The following is a 17,203-nucleotide window of genomic DNA, read 5'->3' on the forward strand; positions in this document are numbered from 1 at the left end:
TAGTCTAGCTATTATTACTATTATATAAGCGTTAAACAATACTTATATAACCCATAATAATAGCTCAAATACTCCTTATAAGGTCCTAATAACAATACTATATTGAAACATAAGCTATACTAAAGATAGGATAGGTACAGCTCACTTACAACGAGTTTTTCTCGAAAACCGGGCTTCGCTGGAGCAACGTTCCCTAGCCGAAAGACTCTTTTCTCAGGAATCCGGGAGCCTCGGGGATTTCTTCGGGTGCTAGGGGGTTTACCTAGACTTTAGGGGGCTTAAGGGGAGCTAGAGAGAGTTTAGAGAGAGAAAGTGGAAGAGGAAAGGAGTGAGAATGAATGGAACCCGACACATCTATTTATAGTGTGAAATCCTGATGGACTCGCCGAGTAGGAGGACCTACTCGCCGAGTTAGGGCATCTGGCAGCCTTCTGGTGCTGCCACGTATCCAATTCTGGTGGTGCCACTTCACCCCTTATCGCGTATCAACCTTCAAACTTATAAAAATCATAACTCTCACATACGAGCTCCGTTTTCAATGTTCTTTTTTTCCACGCGTAGGTAAAATCAAGATCTAAAACTTTCATTTAGACTCCGTCGGCTAATTCTCGACCAATCTTAAATTTAACAGTAGGAGGCATTTAGACTGTTAAATGACCGCGAAGAATTCGTAACTCCTTCATACGGACTCCGTTTTCGTCTATCTTTTTACTGTTGAGTTCCTATTAATGACATCTTCAACTCTCATTTAGGTCGTGTAAGCCAAAAACCGCTCGAACTAAAATTCGAGTTTCGGGCCGTGCACTGCTAAGCCGAATCTTAGAAAAATCATAACTTCCTCATACGAAGTCAGATTTGGGCGTTCTTTTTTTTTTTTTTTGTATGTTCTCGGTTTAACATATACTACAACTTTCGTTTAGATTTCTAAGGCTAAAAGTGGCTCCATCGTAAATTTACTATTTACGCTTCCCGGTGTCGTGCCGATTTTGCCGTAAAACTTCGACGGGCCATAACGTCTTCGTTATAACTCGGATTTCGGCGTTCTTTATATGTACGGAAACCTTGTGACATATTCTACAACTTGGTTAAGATTATTTATTCTAAATAATCTTTTGTCGAAAAGTCGTTTTCGACCCCTATTGCCTCTAAATTGACTAGCCCGGATCTACGGGCGTTACACACACACACCCCTCTCGGCAATACACACAATCAATTACCACAATGCACATCCTTAGGGGACACATAACCTCATCCAAAAAGAGTATAATTACCAAAGTTCTATCACACGACGAGCCTCAATCATTAACAGAAGACATCCTCTTGATCGATCGAAACAAGATCTCATTCTTGATTGAGACTGAATAGATTCCGCTAATACGCAACCAACTCGAGAGGATTACTAAGGTGATCTTGAATGCTACCCAAACCCAAGCCTGCTATAAACCCAAATTCCACACCACCATTCAGGGTAAACATACCCAGAGACCAAAGGGACGTAAAACATATTAAACTTGATGATAGGTTGACACCTCCATACTAAAGGAAATCCATTGGGTTGAATGGTCAAAAGTCATTGTGCCAAAATCAGAAGGGGGTTTAGGTGTTGGTTCTCTACTCACTCAAAACACTACTTTGCTAATCAAATGGTGATAGAGGCTCATGAATGGAAAATAAAGTTTATGGAAATATGTCATTGTGAGCATTTATAACTTACACAACAAATCGACACATACATTGCGAAGAAAACATCAAATGGAGTATGGTGCAATATTTCTAAGGTAGTCAGGCCCATCAAAAAGCTTTAGATTAACTGTAGGGACATTTTTGCCCTTACCCCTGGATCGAATGTCAATATTCTATTTTTGAAAGATTCTTGGTGCAGTAATACTCCTTTCTATCTCAAATTTCCCCACTTGTACTTGCTAGAAACAGTTAAATGTTGTCTACTGGGTGATAGACTTTCTAGTAATGGGGTTTCATGGATGTGGAGATTAAACAGGCCCTAAAGAATTAAATGAGTTATTGCATCTATACAGGGATATTGGTAATTTGAAATATCGAGCAAAACTCCAAATTCAGATTAAGATTCACTCTCAATTCCAATGGTGAATATATTGTGAATATTATGAGGAAGCTATTGGAATCTAAACTGATTCCATACAAAGGGACGTCAATCTGGTGGTCAAAAGATCATCCCTTTGAAAGTGCGTAGTTTCACATGGAGGGATGTGTTCGGTAGAATTTCGATGGCAAAAACCTTGGCAATTTGGGGAATTAATACCCCCAACTCTATGTGTCCTATATGTAATAACGAGACCAAAACGGTTAACCATCTTCTCATTACATGTGAATATTCTAGATTAGTGCAACATTAAATGGTGTGATATTGAAGACAGATCGTTCTGCAATATTAGAGAATTCATAGATTTCACGGCTGCTTGGGGAAACTGCGTAGGAAGAAATCGATTTTAATCATGGTGTTTTACAGCCTTATTTGGAACGTTTGGCTATCGAGGAATGATAAGATCTTCAAACGAATTGGTATGAATCCTACAAAATTGTCGACAATATAATCTCGCTCTCATACGTATGGCGCAAGCATAAAGATGGCTCAACTTTGGAAACCGGGTTGAGTGGAATGTGCCACATTTCACTCATCTTTTATCTTAATTTTTGTTTTCTTCATGTATTTGGTTTTTTTCTCCATATTTTTCTCCTTTGCTGTACTTTGGTCTTATTGTGGCTTCTTGCTGTGAGAGTGTCCCTCTCTTTTTCAATGATATTTGTTGATTCTAAAAATATATTATCAATTAAAAAGTATTTTTGAGTGTTTATTAATAAACATATTAATTTATTAATTTACAAGCGTACATAACAAATTGAAATTTAAGTTGAGTATTATTGTCATATACAAAATACTTCTATTTTTCGCAGTTATGTATACCTCAAATATGAAACTGTATGAGAAATGCATAAAATTTAAAGCCATCATGTTTGTGACAATTACAGCATTACGCATAAAATTAGGAATAATGCGAGTAAACAGTATCTAATAGTATAACTAATTTTTAATTACAATTTGCTATGCATATATTCAAAAGTCATAAAAACCAAGTACGTCTCATGTTATGAATTTTTTGACACGTGAATAAAAAGTGCTAATCATTTAGATATTGTTCATAACAAATTGAAAATTAAAGTTAGTATTTAACATAAATTCATGATTATATAAGGTAGTTTATATACAAATCGGTTTCGGCGGATTACCCAACGGATAACAGTTCCGAAAAATGATAACCGAAACAAGAACTGCTTAGGTGGTTCCAAAATGTTAGAAACCGGAATTGGTGGTTTGGAGACGGTTTTGGTTTTAAAAGCAGATATCCTGATATGATGCTTACCCTAATAACCGGTTGGATTGTTTAAGATGTCTCCTTATTGATTTTGTTTGTAACATGTTGTTTGTTGTATGTATAAATGAGACATGTGGTCCATCACCTGTAAATATAATTGTTGGAATTGTAATGGTAATGTGTTCATGATATAATTTGATTAGTGAGGTACACAATCATGCTGACGGGTGGAAGTTTAAGGGACGGGTTATTCGTTTATGGAAGATATATGTTTATTTGAAGTTGTCTGAATTGAACAACATTGATATGGTTATAATGGATGAGAATGTATCAATTCGTCATAGCTAAGTTTTCTCGCTTTTGTTTGTATTAGTATAGGTTTTTGTAATTTGTTTGTTTGTATGATAATTTTAGGAAAAACATATACTTAAAAAAAGTACAATTATGAAGTTTGATGGATTGTTGAAGGAGGGTAATGTGTATGCTCTTTTTTTGAAATTTTGATGACAGCTTCACCCCTTTGAAAATGGCAAGCCACATATGAAGGCTATGGCAGTTGGCTTTCCGCATGCTTTGACTTTGTTTGGTTTTACAAAGTTGGAAGTCATCATTTCTGACGATGTTAGGAGGAGTGTGCAATTGTTAAGTTGTTATTGCTACCAAGGACACACTTCCTTTTATCGTTTTGTTGTACAGTATATCCTAAGATTTCTGATATAAGTTGTGTATCATTTTATAGATGTGATTGGTGATGTGACATGGTATACCGCTTTGATGCTAACTGAGAAGGATGGTCGGCCTCTTTGAATTGCACGATATGGGGTAAGACACAATTAGTTAAACTATTCCATGTACTTTGGTTGGGATAAATCATAAGACACATACTCATATTTGATGGTTGTTTGTTATCTAGTCTTAGATTAGTAACTTTATTGTTAGTGAATATGAATATTCGGCTTGGTAAAGTTCATCAATGTCAAGGTAAGTCATATATATGTAAGATTCAATAGTTTGATTGAAATAATTAAGCTTGAACTTCGAACATTGCTTCTTAGGAAGAGAGTGATTATCAACTCAATGGCCGGAGAGATAGTGAACTTCAAAAAACGGTATAAACATGTTAAAATATATGAAAATTTATACATTATAGGAGGCTACTTCATTATTTTTCGCAATGGCTTGGGAAAAGGTAATATATATATATATATATATATATATATATATATATATATATATATATATATATATATATTTGTTTGTTCTTAGGAAACAAAGTTATTGGGAAGGAGCAACATTGTAACTATGTTGCATGTGGAAAAATGTCATCCTAGCGTAGAATATGATGTCATGGATAGTTTAGCATTAAGTAAAACAAGTATTAAGAGTGTCTAAAGTGCAACATGTATGAGTTTAGTTATGAATACATGTTACCTTCTCTTCTAATCACTTTTTGTTTATGTTCTTTTGTTTAAACCTTTATGGCAATTCAAGTTTAATCCAAGAATACAATTGTGTTTTAAGAGAATTCGATATGTGTGATTAGGAGTACTAATGAGCTAACTTCAATCCAACACAAAGGAGTTATCAACATGGGATGAGGAAGTGGCGTATGAAAGAAGGAAGCAAGTTTAAATGTTTAATGGATGATATAGTTTTACAAACTCAATGAACCTTGTGTATAAAATATAAACTAATTCAAATATTTTTAAAAATTTTATTTTGCTATCGGATAAACTAACAAATATCTAATTTATTTTTCTGTTTTTTAAGCTTTCATTACATAGAAAATCAAAATCTGTGGAAATATACAATGAAACATAACATGAAATATTTTATTACTAATGGGATAAAAGTTAAAAAGAATTAAACTCATGAAAATAATTATTTTTTGGAATTTTTTCACCACAAAAATGAGCATCTATTTCTCTCCTCACACGTTGGTAACAAACGTACAACATATAAAGCACTAAGTACAACTTATAATAAACGTCCCCAACTGTCATAATCAAATAACCAAATTCCAATCTCATTTTCTTCCGATTTTGCAACCAACTCTAACTGACCATTTTATCAAACGCCATAATGGCCGCCGTCCCTCCACCGCCGGCGATCCTCCCCGTCTCAAACCAAAAAACAGCTCCCGCCGCCGAAGAATCCCAGCCTCCCGTCGCCACCCCTGCTGTTCGAGCACTCATCAATCACATCACCGCAACCGTTCGCTCTGGTCTCTCCGATCGCCGTCCATGGCCCGAACTCGTCGACCGATCTGCCTTCTCCAAACCTGAATCCATTACCGATGCTACAACAAGGATCCGAAAGAACTACGCGTATTTTCGCATCAATTACTTCACCGTTGTCGCCGCCGTAATCGGCGTCTCTCTCCTTACAAACCCTTTCTCTCTTATTACTCTCCTTGGGCTCCTGGCCGCCTGGATCTTCCTCTACCTCTTCCGCCCGACCGAACCGCCGTTGGTGGTGCTCGGACGTACGTTTTCGGAGCGTGAAACCCTAGGCCTGTTGATCGTTTTGAGCATCATTTTGGTGTTTTTAACGAGCGTTGGATCTATTCTCATATCGGCTGTGCTTGTCGGATCTGGAATCGTATGTGCTCATGGTGCATTCAGGGTTCCGGAGGATCTGTTTCTCGACGAACAAGAGCCTGGTGGTCCTACCGGATTTTTATCGATACTCGGCGGCGCGGCTTCAAATGCTGCTGCCTCCGCCGCTCCGATCATCAATCCAGTTCGTGCTTGATTTCGGATGTAGAAAATCTAATAAAAGGTATGAAAATTATACTATCGTTTTGTTTCTGAATTCTTTTGAATATATGTGAGAATCCATATTATTTTTAAGGATTTTTGTCCATATTTTTTATGAGGATTATTGAAGCTTGATTGTTGCTTCATTAGATAAAACTGATATTCTTGTAATCTTTGATTCATGATAGATTCAAATACAATGTAAACCTTCATATTTCTTCTATTAACGTTAAATGCCAACATTTTTCAGAAACCAAATTTATTTATTTATTATACAATTACTTGTATTAGAAGATTAATTAGCGAGGTTTAATTGTTAGCTGCAATATTTTCCTCTTGAATATTTTCAATTATGGAGGTTTTATCATCAACAACATTTTTCAAAATTTGTGAATTTATAAGCTCAAGGCAAAAAAAATTCCAATCATACGTATATTTTTATTTATGTATTTTGATTTGTTAGGTACTAGTATAAATTTTAACAGTTAACAGAAAAAACAAAATAAAATATCTAAAATCATAAACATTAAAAATTAGGAAGTTATTTGTACACAATATTTTTTCTCTGTATATTATACAACTATATAAAACATAAAATGTTGTATTGTACAATTATGTAAATCCGCATCAAATTGATCAAACAATTTTAGAGAATTTTAACAAGAATTATATTTGCCTTGGTATCGTCAAAATAATATTTATTATAAATTTAAAATAATATTTATTTCTAAATTACTCAAGTAGAACAAAAATACAACTAAAATAGTCAAATGTTTTGAAAAAGACTTGAGATATCTAAACAAAACAAATATTTGTTTCTGTTTAATGAAATTAACACTTTTGAGGTTAAATGTACCTTTTTAGGGGTATTCGTGTATAAAGATTATTCGTATGTTATGTGCCTATTTAGAGTATCAGGTATGGGGCTGTTATTGTCCGTTATTGTCGACGTGGATATCACATAATGTCGTGGTAACGGCTGGAACACCGTCACAGCCTCGCATAATGGGATGAGGCGTTATTGTCGCAACGGGTTGAAACGTGAGCATTTTCCATTTGATCGGTCAATTGATTGTTGACAAACGGTTTAATTAAAAAAAATTACTTAATAAATTTACCTATAAATACATATTTTACAAAGCATTTTACCTACACGATTCTTTTCTCTCTCTCAATATTTACAAAAATCAATTCCATTTTCAACCAAATTATGGAGCAAAACACAAACACCCATCCACTAAACACAAACCCATAAACAAACACAATTGCTTCGGTCGGATTCGTGCAATATGAAAACTACATCAACCTATTCAACTCTCAAACCTCACCCTATATACCATTTCAATGAAGCTTTTTAATCCCACCACACCCCAGTGAAATTTCCTACATCACCATACATTCAACAAAACCTTGTTGGCCATAACCCAAATCTACAACAAACATTTACAATATTTTTTCTTCCATGCCACAAACAACCACCAACCACCACCCACGCAGCCATTGGAAGATAGCGTTCCAGGAACGCAACCGGGAGGTATTAGGAGAGGGAAAGGGAAATGCAAAGGGAAAGAGAAAGTGGTTGCAGAAAGCGAAGAACCTCCATTATGGTGGACACTGTATGAGGAGTACGTTTTGGCAGCCACGTGGTGTGGGACGTCAAAAAATGAGCGCCAAAGAAATGATATAAAGAAAGTTGCTTTTTAGGAAGTCGTGCAAGCAAGATTTCACACTCTTATGAAGAAAATTTTATATTGCAATATCGATATGCTTAGTAGGAAGTGGACTCCAATGAATCATAGGTGCACCAAACTCAATGAGATCTACAACAAACTTGTTTCGGATAAGCAAAGTGGTGCCAACGATTTTGATTTGTTCACAGCCACAAAAGAACAATACGCGTCGAAATGGGTCATGTTTTTTAGTATGAAAAAGCATGGGAGATGTTGTGATCCGATCTAAAATGGCTTAAAACTCCAACATCGACGAAGTTACAATCGAAGACGTCATGAAATTCGAGTTCGTTCGACGTTTCCGATGCACTGACTAACATCGACCTCAATGCTGACACTGATGGATCCCAGACAACATCGAAGAGATCTCCCTGCTACGAAGACCGGTGGGACGCGACAAAGCGAAGCGCTCAAGGACATGCGAATGAAGTTGGAAAAAGGGCACAAGAATTGACGGAATTGAATTTAATAGCAAAAGAACGAGTTGAAGTGCAACGCGAGCACTTGGATTTATTTCGTAGGCAAGCACGGGAAGAGAGGGACCATTGTGAGCAAGCACAAATGAGGAACCAATTGGCAATTCTTTGCTCTAGTGAAGAAGGTTCGTCACCCCAAGATTTTGAAGTGCTTCCAGCGATAAAGGAAAATATTGGGAAGACTTATTTGAGACTATCATATTTTTTGTCGCCCCAAGAATTAGGACTACCATATTTTTTGTTGTAATATTTTTTTATTTTTTAAATGTTATCTTTAATTTAAAAAAATAGGTTTTATTTAAATAACATGTTTTATTAAATCGAAAAAATAACAATAAATCGAAAAAAATTAATGACATGAAAATTAATGAGTATTATAACATGTTGATCATTTCCTTAACTGATGTTATAACACCAATGGTGAGGTGGCACCAAAATGTAGTTATTACATGTCTTAACATGTTGCCCATACCTAGTAGTCTGAGGGATAAACATTTGGATTCGATCAGTCAGATTGGAATTAGAAGAGTTCCAAAGTCGGACCAGTTTAAGAGGATTATGGGAACCACGGACCGTACCTATTGAGACATACTAGTTTAGTTACTTATTTAACGGTTCTTGGATCTGTCAGACCGGTACAACATTCGATACGTATGTTACAAATCGGTGAAAAAGTGGCAAAATTTTGTTTTTTATGCTAAACTTAATTTTTTTGGGAAAGAAAAGTATTACAAGGCTTAAAACAAATACGTAAGGTTTTGATGTAGCATAAACAATGAATTAGGAATTTAGGATTAATTATAATGTAGAAAAGAAGAAAACATAGAAGCCGAAAAACTTGTAGCTTTGATATCCCGAATGAATGTAACTCAATGAAATATGAAACCAAAATTGATGAAATTATAACCTAAATTGAAATGCAAACTACAAATACATGACTGAAAAGATCTGATATCAATACGACTTCAAACGAATGCGTTATGCAATTTTTAATAGTTTCATAGATTACACATACAAACTAAAAAAGTTGAATAACTTTTAGCTTTGATATACAGATTGCGGGGACTATAATTCATCGAATATGAAAACAAAATTGATGAAATTATAACCTAAATTGAAGTATAAACTCTAAACTATATACTAAAAAGATTAAATGTCAATGTCAATATGATTTCAAAAAACGAATTATGCAAATTTTAAAATCATTACAAAATACACATAAAAGCTAAAAGCAATAAATGGCAAGAACCATACCAAAATCGGGAACCGATATATCGAACCGGTAAAGCATTGGTATTAGTTGAGTGTAATTTCATGTACAGAGAACAAAGAACCATCCCGATAGTATAAAACCGGTCCAAGTACGGGTCATGGTCCGGATGCTCACCCTTATGTCATTTGATGCTACTTTCATGTTTATTTTGTGTACTATTAGGGTGGACGGAGTTAGCTTCGGGCTCCTGATTTTTGGATGGAGGTACCGTCAGTACCGCCAGCCAGCCAGAGGAACACCTCCACCTTGTGATTGGTACCACATTTAGGCACTTTGATAGGATGAGGAACCCGATTTCATCTCTCTCTCTCTCTCTCTCTCTCTCTCTCTCTCTCTCTCTCCAATGACCTAAAGACTTGTACCAATGTTGTTTTGTATATTTTTGATTTAGTGGATTGAATGGGTTGGGAAAAATATTGTTTCCATGCGTTGTAAGTTATGAAAGATGGAAGAGTAATAGAAAAAAAAAAGTCAATGTGGAAGTAATGTGCGTGTAGGTTGAATGGATTCTACTTCTACCACCCTTACATCCCACCTTGTATAAGCTTCGTTGTTGGTTAATTAGAAATTATCTTCTTTATGTTGATAATTTATTTAAGGCACTTTCTAAGTTAAAATTTCCAAATTGGATCAAAACTTGTAGATTGGACCAAAGCATTGGGACAAATATGTAGGCTACAAGGAGCTAGCTAACAAGAGTAATAAAAAAGCCAAATTAAATTATTGTGATTATAGAGATTTTTTTATTAATACTCCAAAATAACATCGAATTTCAACATGAGAAGGCAATTTGGCATCTGAAAATTCAGTCACAAGTCACATATAAACTTCCTAATAAGCTTAGAAGGTAGACCCATTCCATCCAAAGAAAGAACCCTGCAAAATAGTAAAAAAAAAATAATAAAAAATAATTGTATTAGTTTAGCAATCTACATTTATTTATTTGTTTATATGTTATCTTACTTTCATTTGTTCCTATTACAAATTACAATATTTATATTGAAAGCAAATAAATGAAAAATGTTATAATAAACAAAAAAAAATGTAAGTACGTTATTATTTCTTGCATTTAGGCTTTAGCTCTTGTTTTCTGCTATTTTCTAAAATATATTTTCCAGAAACATTGGGTGTATAAAATATAAATAATAATAAAATTGTAAATGATTTTATTGTATTGATTCTAAAAATAGTGAAGGGTGATTTACATGATCTAGAACTGGTGTAAAGCATGCAAACACTGTGCATTTTCTTGACTTTGATGACCCTAAATACACACACCAAAATTTAAATAAGAATACAAAATGACACACATTTTGAAAAGGACTAAATGCAAGTAAAAGCAATGTATTTTCATATACTTGTGTATTATATTATTATTATTTTTATTATTTTTATTATAATATCCTATAACATGTAAAACAGTTAACATTTAAATTACTAAACTTGTCTAAAAATCTTAACTACACTTTGAAAATATTTCTATTAAGTTCAAAAGGAAAATATAACTTTTTGACTATTTGACCGATTTGGACTGAATTTGACCGATTTTCACAATGACACTGATATAATTGGTAGAATTTTCAAAGGATAATGGTGTGATAGAATAGAAAAACGAAAGCAAATGAATGAAGGTACATTGGTATTTTTTGCATTTAGCCCTTTTGAGAATAGTGAGAAGATGAGAATAAATATCTTGCCTTTGAATCGTAGAATTTGAGGAAGAATCTTGACTTGGGAATAGACAATTTTGACTCGAGAATTTCTGCAACTGCAGCACTCAGCTTTTTGTTAACATCAGCATTAAGTCCTCCAATTGACACCAATTCACCATAGGCTGCTGGTTGCTCATTGCCTCCAAAAGCTATGGGTATAGAACCCTTCAACACAATCATCACATACTGTGGAATACAACATCAAATTGTCATACAGTTTTCTTCAAATTAAAGAATAGATGCATAAGTATTATCGATAAGAAGTTTCTGTTTGAGAAAAAGTCTTTCGAACACCATCAAAATTAACGAATCACAGACTATATAGTTCAATTTACTCAAGCGAGTCGCCATAAATCTCCAATTTATGTTCTTTGACTAATCAATTTACTCAATTGCGTAAAGATAAGTTTTATAGCGATATGTCTCCGATCGAGAATACTGAAGTTTTACTCAAACCGACTTTGGAATTTGAATCTGCAAAACACATGCTCTGGTAAACCCTAGAATTCGAATTTTACAGCGAATGGAGTTTAGAGTGAATTTACAGTAAATTAAGTTGAGGATGAATCTAACATGAAGATGCTATATGACTTTAATAGAAATTTAGCACACGGATATAGAGAGAAAGAGAGAATTATACAGCTTCTGGTTTTCCGATGAGCTTGGCGACGGCGGAGGTTGCTTCGGAGAGGATGGAGGACGTGTCAATGGCGTCCAAGTTGACGTTGGTTGACAGATTTAGGCACGGCATCTTCTTCTTCTACACGCACACTCTTTGTCTTGACTCTCTTCACACCTTCAAAAATCAAAACCCTTGAAACACGCACTAACGAGAACTAGAAGCTTCGCCTGTAGTTTGTCTTTTTAAGCTTCAACAATCTCCAATTGGTATTTCCAACCCAAATGCAACATTTTGGCCTAAAAAAAATGGAGAATAGCAATCTTTTTAAAAACGTATTTTTTAGTTTATCTGTCTTTATAGTTTTTAGTTCAACCAGTTTCATCAATTTCAGTGAAAAAATTAAAATGATCTGGAAGTCAAAAAACTATGTGTTTTTTTTATATGTTTGAAAAGCTTTACATGTGTTTTTTCCTATTAAAACAAGCATGCGTTTTTCAGAGTTATGAAGTTTTTGTCACTGGATGTCCAATATACAAAAATATATCTGATGATTTGAGAAAATACATCTTCGACCAACTTTAACGAAAAGTCTGGAACGACCTAGAAGTAAAAAAAAAACGGCGTATCTTATATGTTTAGAAAGCTCAGGATATGTAGAAAGCTCAGGAGCATGTACTTGTGTTTTACGGTTTGAAAATGTCATTTACCCATTTTAGCAGGTATTCCTACCTAGTCACCTACTAAGTAAGCAGGTTAGTGAATACATATAACCCCGCGAGTTAGCGCAGACTCACTAATAAGTCAACTCGATGACACACTTGCAGGAATAGGGTCAACCATCCAAATCTCTTTCACCCTTTCTTCTTAACCTATATATACACACTTTTTGTTTTGATGACCTTTTTTCTTCTTTGTGCGAATATGCACATGGATTGTTTGAATCATGGCTTCATCCATGTTGAGAAAATTCATAGGTACAAAGACCGTCAAGTGCAACACATGATAAGGGTTTCAATGTTGCTCACACGGTGGAGGTGGAGGAGCTCTGGTCAATGTGCGCTTCTACCAGATCAACTATTCCTTCTACGATAATTTAATGGAAATGGGTTCAATGAGCCCATTGGCGCTCGGTTCAACTCTACTTATGTCCCTTCCAACATCTATGATGTGATAGAACGAGGTGAATCATGTGACACCATCGGCGTTGCAACTTTCGGGGAGTAGGTTGAAGACGGCTCCAGTTATGGGTTTGATTCGTCGGCGGTAGTTGCTCAGGCAGTCATTGACACCGGTCAATCCCCCAACAAACCTCCACCGGTCAATCCGATCTTGAACCTTCTGAAATCTCTATAACTTCTCCATGATTTCTCTTTTCGATTCCAAAATCTGACATCACATTCGTTTGGATTTGAGGTGTTGAATGGTGTTTGATAGTCGAGAAACACTATTGATTTGAAGTGTTTTAGGTTGAATTTCTTGATAGCCATCAAAACTTCCCTATCAGAACAGTTTACTAACCTCGTATCATCGCAAGCACCATAGCTCAAGCTCAGATTCATATCATCGCAAGCACCAACGAAAAAAGCGAACCCCAACAGGGCATTTCCTATTCTTCTTATAGCCGATACCCCTTGACTTGGCCTGAAATTTATGAACCTCCACTGAAAACCGCCACACTTCCGTTACCGCTATTGGGTCCGGTTCTTTCCAGGGGCCAGTAACTTCGACGATTAACCCAGTCGCAGTCACCACAGTCGCAAATTGGGTGGAATGAGATAGTGAAATCTAGAGCGCGAGATGTCGAGAAGGGAACGAGAGTACCAATTTGATCCAAGGGTAGGATGGCCCAAATGAAAAGCTAGGGTAAACATTATCACACCCACGTGGAAATAACCTGGACTTCTTTAATCTAGATGGCAATGACATGGGATTGGCAAAGTGCAAGGAGGATTAACTATAAACCAAACCCTTTGAGTGTTAGTCTGAAACACCGTAAAATTTAAAACAATTTTCCACATTTGAAAAACACATTTTTAACAAAACCATTCATTCATAAATATCATAACATCATGTTTTTGTTTCACAAAATGTCTCCCAAGATCAAAATACATCTAATCCCATGTGTGTGTGTACGAATCAAGCCGGCGCCTTCCCGCGTTTATCACTGGTACCTGAAACACATAACACTGAACACTGTAAGCATAAGCTTAGTGAGTTCCCCAAAAATACCACACTAACACATAATAGCCACTCGAGGCTGTAACTCTGTTGACCCTCTGGTCAATGTGTCTCAGTGGGGCCCTCCAGCCCCAACTCTCTGTGGGCCCTCTGGCCCTAACTTTAGGGACCCGAAAGTCCCAACGCTGTAACTCTAAATCATGCATATCACATATCACCATAAATCACAACACATAAATAACATGCAATCACACTGGCATATAGCTCTATAGTACTCTGTCACATAACTCTATTACCACACTAGGTAAAGTATAGTGAGAAGACTCACCTCGGGTATCTCGGTAAATCTCTGACTCGGTAAACGCTGGCCTAGCCTCCGCCTAATCATATGAAATAAACACTCTATTTAATATAACTCTCAAAGGCTAGACTATGCTCTCTTATGACACTCTCAGAAGGGTAAAAGACCATTTTACCCCTCTCATAACTCAAAGGCCCCACAATAGACCATACCCTAAAAGTCAACCAAAAGTCAACTCTCCGGGTTACGCTGCATGTACCAGATGTGTACGCTGAGCGTACCCGGCTGCACCTCAGAATCGGGGAGCGCCACCCAGTACGCGGCGCATACTAGGGATTATGCCCGGCGTACTCCCCTGCTTCAGCCCTTTAGCTCTTGAGGTCTTAAACAGTTAAGACCTACGTCCATATTTTAGATCTGACCCCTTCTAAGCCCCTTAATCCATAAAGTTGATGACTTTAAGCCTTTGCATGGTTGAACAAGTCACCAACTCTCACAATGATCTAACCTTCAACTCTAGAAGGCTAACTACACATGCATGACTTCAAACTAACATCCAAGATGGAAACTTTATGGCTCTAAATCACCAATAACACTGAAAGGGGACAGATCTCGGACCATGGAGTACTTTACACTCATAAAGTCTCCACCTCTGGGGGTTTTTAGCCCTAAAAAGGGCACATACAACAACAACCAAAATAAGAGGAAAGTTTTAAACTTTATACCTCCAAGTGTAGCCCTTTTCTCTGTAGATCTCAGATCCAAAATGGCACCTCAAGCTTTAGCTTCCAAGAACTCCCTTCCTTCTTCTTCACCAAGTCACTAAAGCACCAAGAAGCTCAAATCAACACTCTCATACACTAAGGACGATGGGGCTCTCTTTTAGGGTTTCACTCACTGATATGGAGGCCAAGGAATGAGCCATAACACCCTTTAAATAGTGCACAAGGCGGATTAGGGCTTTTGCACCTGGGTCGGGTACGCCCGGCATAACTCTAGGTACGCCCAGCGTACCTTGGCGACTCCGCGTCCAAATTAAGCGCATGAGTACGCGCAGCGTACCCCTATGGTACGCCCAGCGTACTCACTTGCTTCAATCCCACCACTCAAGGACTAAACATGTCCAATCAATAAATAACAAGGACGAAAGAAATATACCTGAATCTCGGGGTGTTACAATTCTCCCCCACTAGAACCAGACTTGGCCCCCGAAGTCTCATTCCTCGAACAACTCTGGATGCTGCCCTCGCATCTCCGACTCTGACTCCCAAGTCATCTCGGACCCCTTCCGATGTTGCCACTGAACCAAAACCAAAGGTACTTCCTTGTTCATCAAAACCTTGATTTTCCGATCCCTAATTGCCACCGGTCTCTCAGCATAATTCAGGCTCGCATCCACCTGAATATCCTCCAATGGTACCATTGTCGACTCATCGGCTATACACTTCCGCAACTGCGACACGTGGAAAGTGTCGTGGATCTGACCTAACTCTGCAGGTAGCTCCAACCGGTAGGCTACCCTGCCTAGCCTTGCAATCACCCGAAAAGGACCGATATAACGGGGCCCCAACTTGCCCCTCTTCCTGAATCGGATCACTCCTTTCCAAGGAGAGGCCTTCAGGAGTACAAAGTCGCCGACCTGGAACTCGAGCTCGGACCGACGCTTGTCCGCATAACTCTTCTGACGACTCTGAGCAGTCAATAACCTCTGCCTGACCTGCTGTATCTGCTCATTCGTCTGCAGCACAATCTCTGTACTACCCATAACACGCTGCCGGACCTCTCCCCAGCAAATGGGGGTCCGACACCTCCTCCCATACAACATCTCAAAGGGTGGCATACCAATGATCGAATGATGGATGTTGTTGTAAGAAAACTCTGCCAAGGGCAAATACGTGTCCCAACTCCCCCTAAAATCCAACACACATGCCCGGAGCATATCCTCGAGCGTCTGAATCGTCCGCTCACTCTGTCTGTCAGTCTGGGGGTGATATGCGGTACTAAAATGCAGCCTAGTACCCAACTCCTCGTGAAATTTCTTCCAGAATCTGGAAGTGAAACGCACATCTCGGTCTGAGACAATCGAGATCGGCACTCCATGCCGCGATACCACTTCTCCCACGCATATCTCTGCCAACTTCTCTGCGGAAGAGCTCTCACTGATAGCAAGGAAGTGGGCGCTCTTTGTCAACCTGTCCACAATCACCCAAATTGCATCGACTCCCCTAGCAGTCCTTGGCAATTTGGTGATAAAATCCATGGTAATATGTTCCCACTTCCATTCGGGAACCTCTAAAGGCTGCAACTTACCATGCGGTCTCTGGTGCTCGGCCTTAACCCTACGACAGGTTAAACACCTCTCAACAAACCACGCATCATCCCTCTTCATACAGGGCCACCAATACTCCTTCTTCAGGTCTAAATACATCTTAGTGGCCCCAGGATGGATTGAGAACTTCGAACGGTGAGCCTCTTCCATCAAAATGGTACGCGCTCCTCCCACAAACGGTACCCAGATATGCCCCTGAAATGTCATAAGCCCCCGGCTATCGGTAACGAACTCTGATACCAACCTAACAACTCGCTCTCTCTTCTGCCTCTCAGGCTGCACAGCCTCAGCCTGTGCCCCACGAATGGTGTCCAACACCGGAGCTATCACGGTCAATCTCAAACATACATCTCGCAATAGGGTGCTCTCCGCCTTGCGGCTCAGTGCATCGACTACAACATTAGCCTTGCCCGGGTGGTACAGGATCTCATAATCATAATCCTTGACCACGTCCAGCCACCTCCTCTATC

The 17,203-nt window shown here is 37.8% G+C and overlaps 1 protein-coding gene and 1 pseudogene across 2 annotated transcripts; one reads left to right on the forward strand and one right to left on the reverse strand.

Moving 5' to 3' along the window:
• Positions 1 to 5,345: 5,345 nt before the first annotated feature.
• LOC145068674 (PRA1 family protein B4 pseudogene) lies at positions 5,346 to 6,346 on the forward strand (annotated as a pseudogene).
• Positions 6,347 to 10,311: 3,965 nt separating this feature from the next.
• On the reverse strand, positions 10,312 to 12,201 carry LOC145070380 (uncharacterized). Of its 2 annotated transcripts, XM_079017311.1 has the most exons (4): positions 11,944 to 12,201; positions 11,289 to 11,489; positions 10,797 to 10,855; positions 10,312 to 10,467 (listed from the first exon to the last, which is right to left on the reverse strand). In XM_079017311.1, the coding sequence occupies exons 1-3, from the start codon at positions 12,052 to 12,054 to the stop codon at positions 10,802 to 10,804; spliced, it is 366 nt and encodes a 121-aa protein (XP_078873437.1). In that variant the 5' UTR covers positions 12,055 to 12,201; the 3' UTR covers positions 10,312 to 10,467; positions 10,797 to 10,801. The 2 variants fall into 2 exon arrangements, with proteins under 2 accessions (XP_078873437.1, XP_078873438.1); XM_079017312.1 differs by lacking the exon at positions 10,797 to 10,855 and having other exon boundaries at positions 11,944 to 12,194.
• Positions 12,202 to 17,203: the final 5,002 nt, after the last annotated feature.

The sequence above is a fragment of the Lactuca serriola genome, chromosome 8 (assembly GCF_051521515.1).
Source record: "Lactuca serriola cultivar US96UC23 chromosome 8, Lser_US96UC23_V15, whole genome shotgun sequence".
NCBI classification, from domain to species: domain Eukaryota; kingdom Viridiplantae; phylum Streptophyta; class Magnoliopsida; order Asterales; family Asteraceae; genus Lactuca; species Lactuca serriola.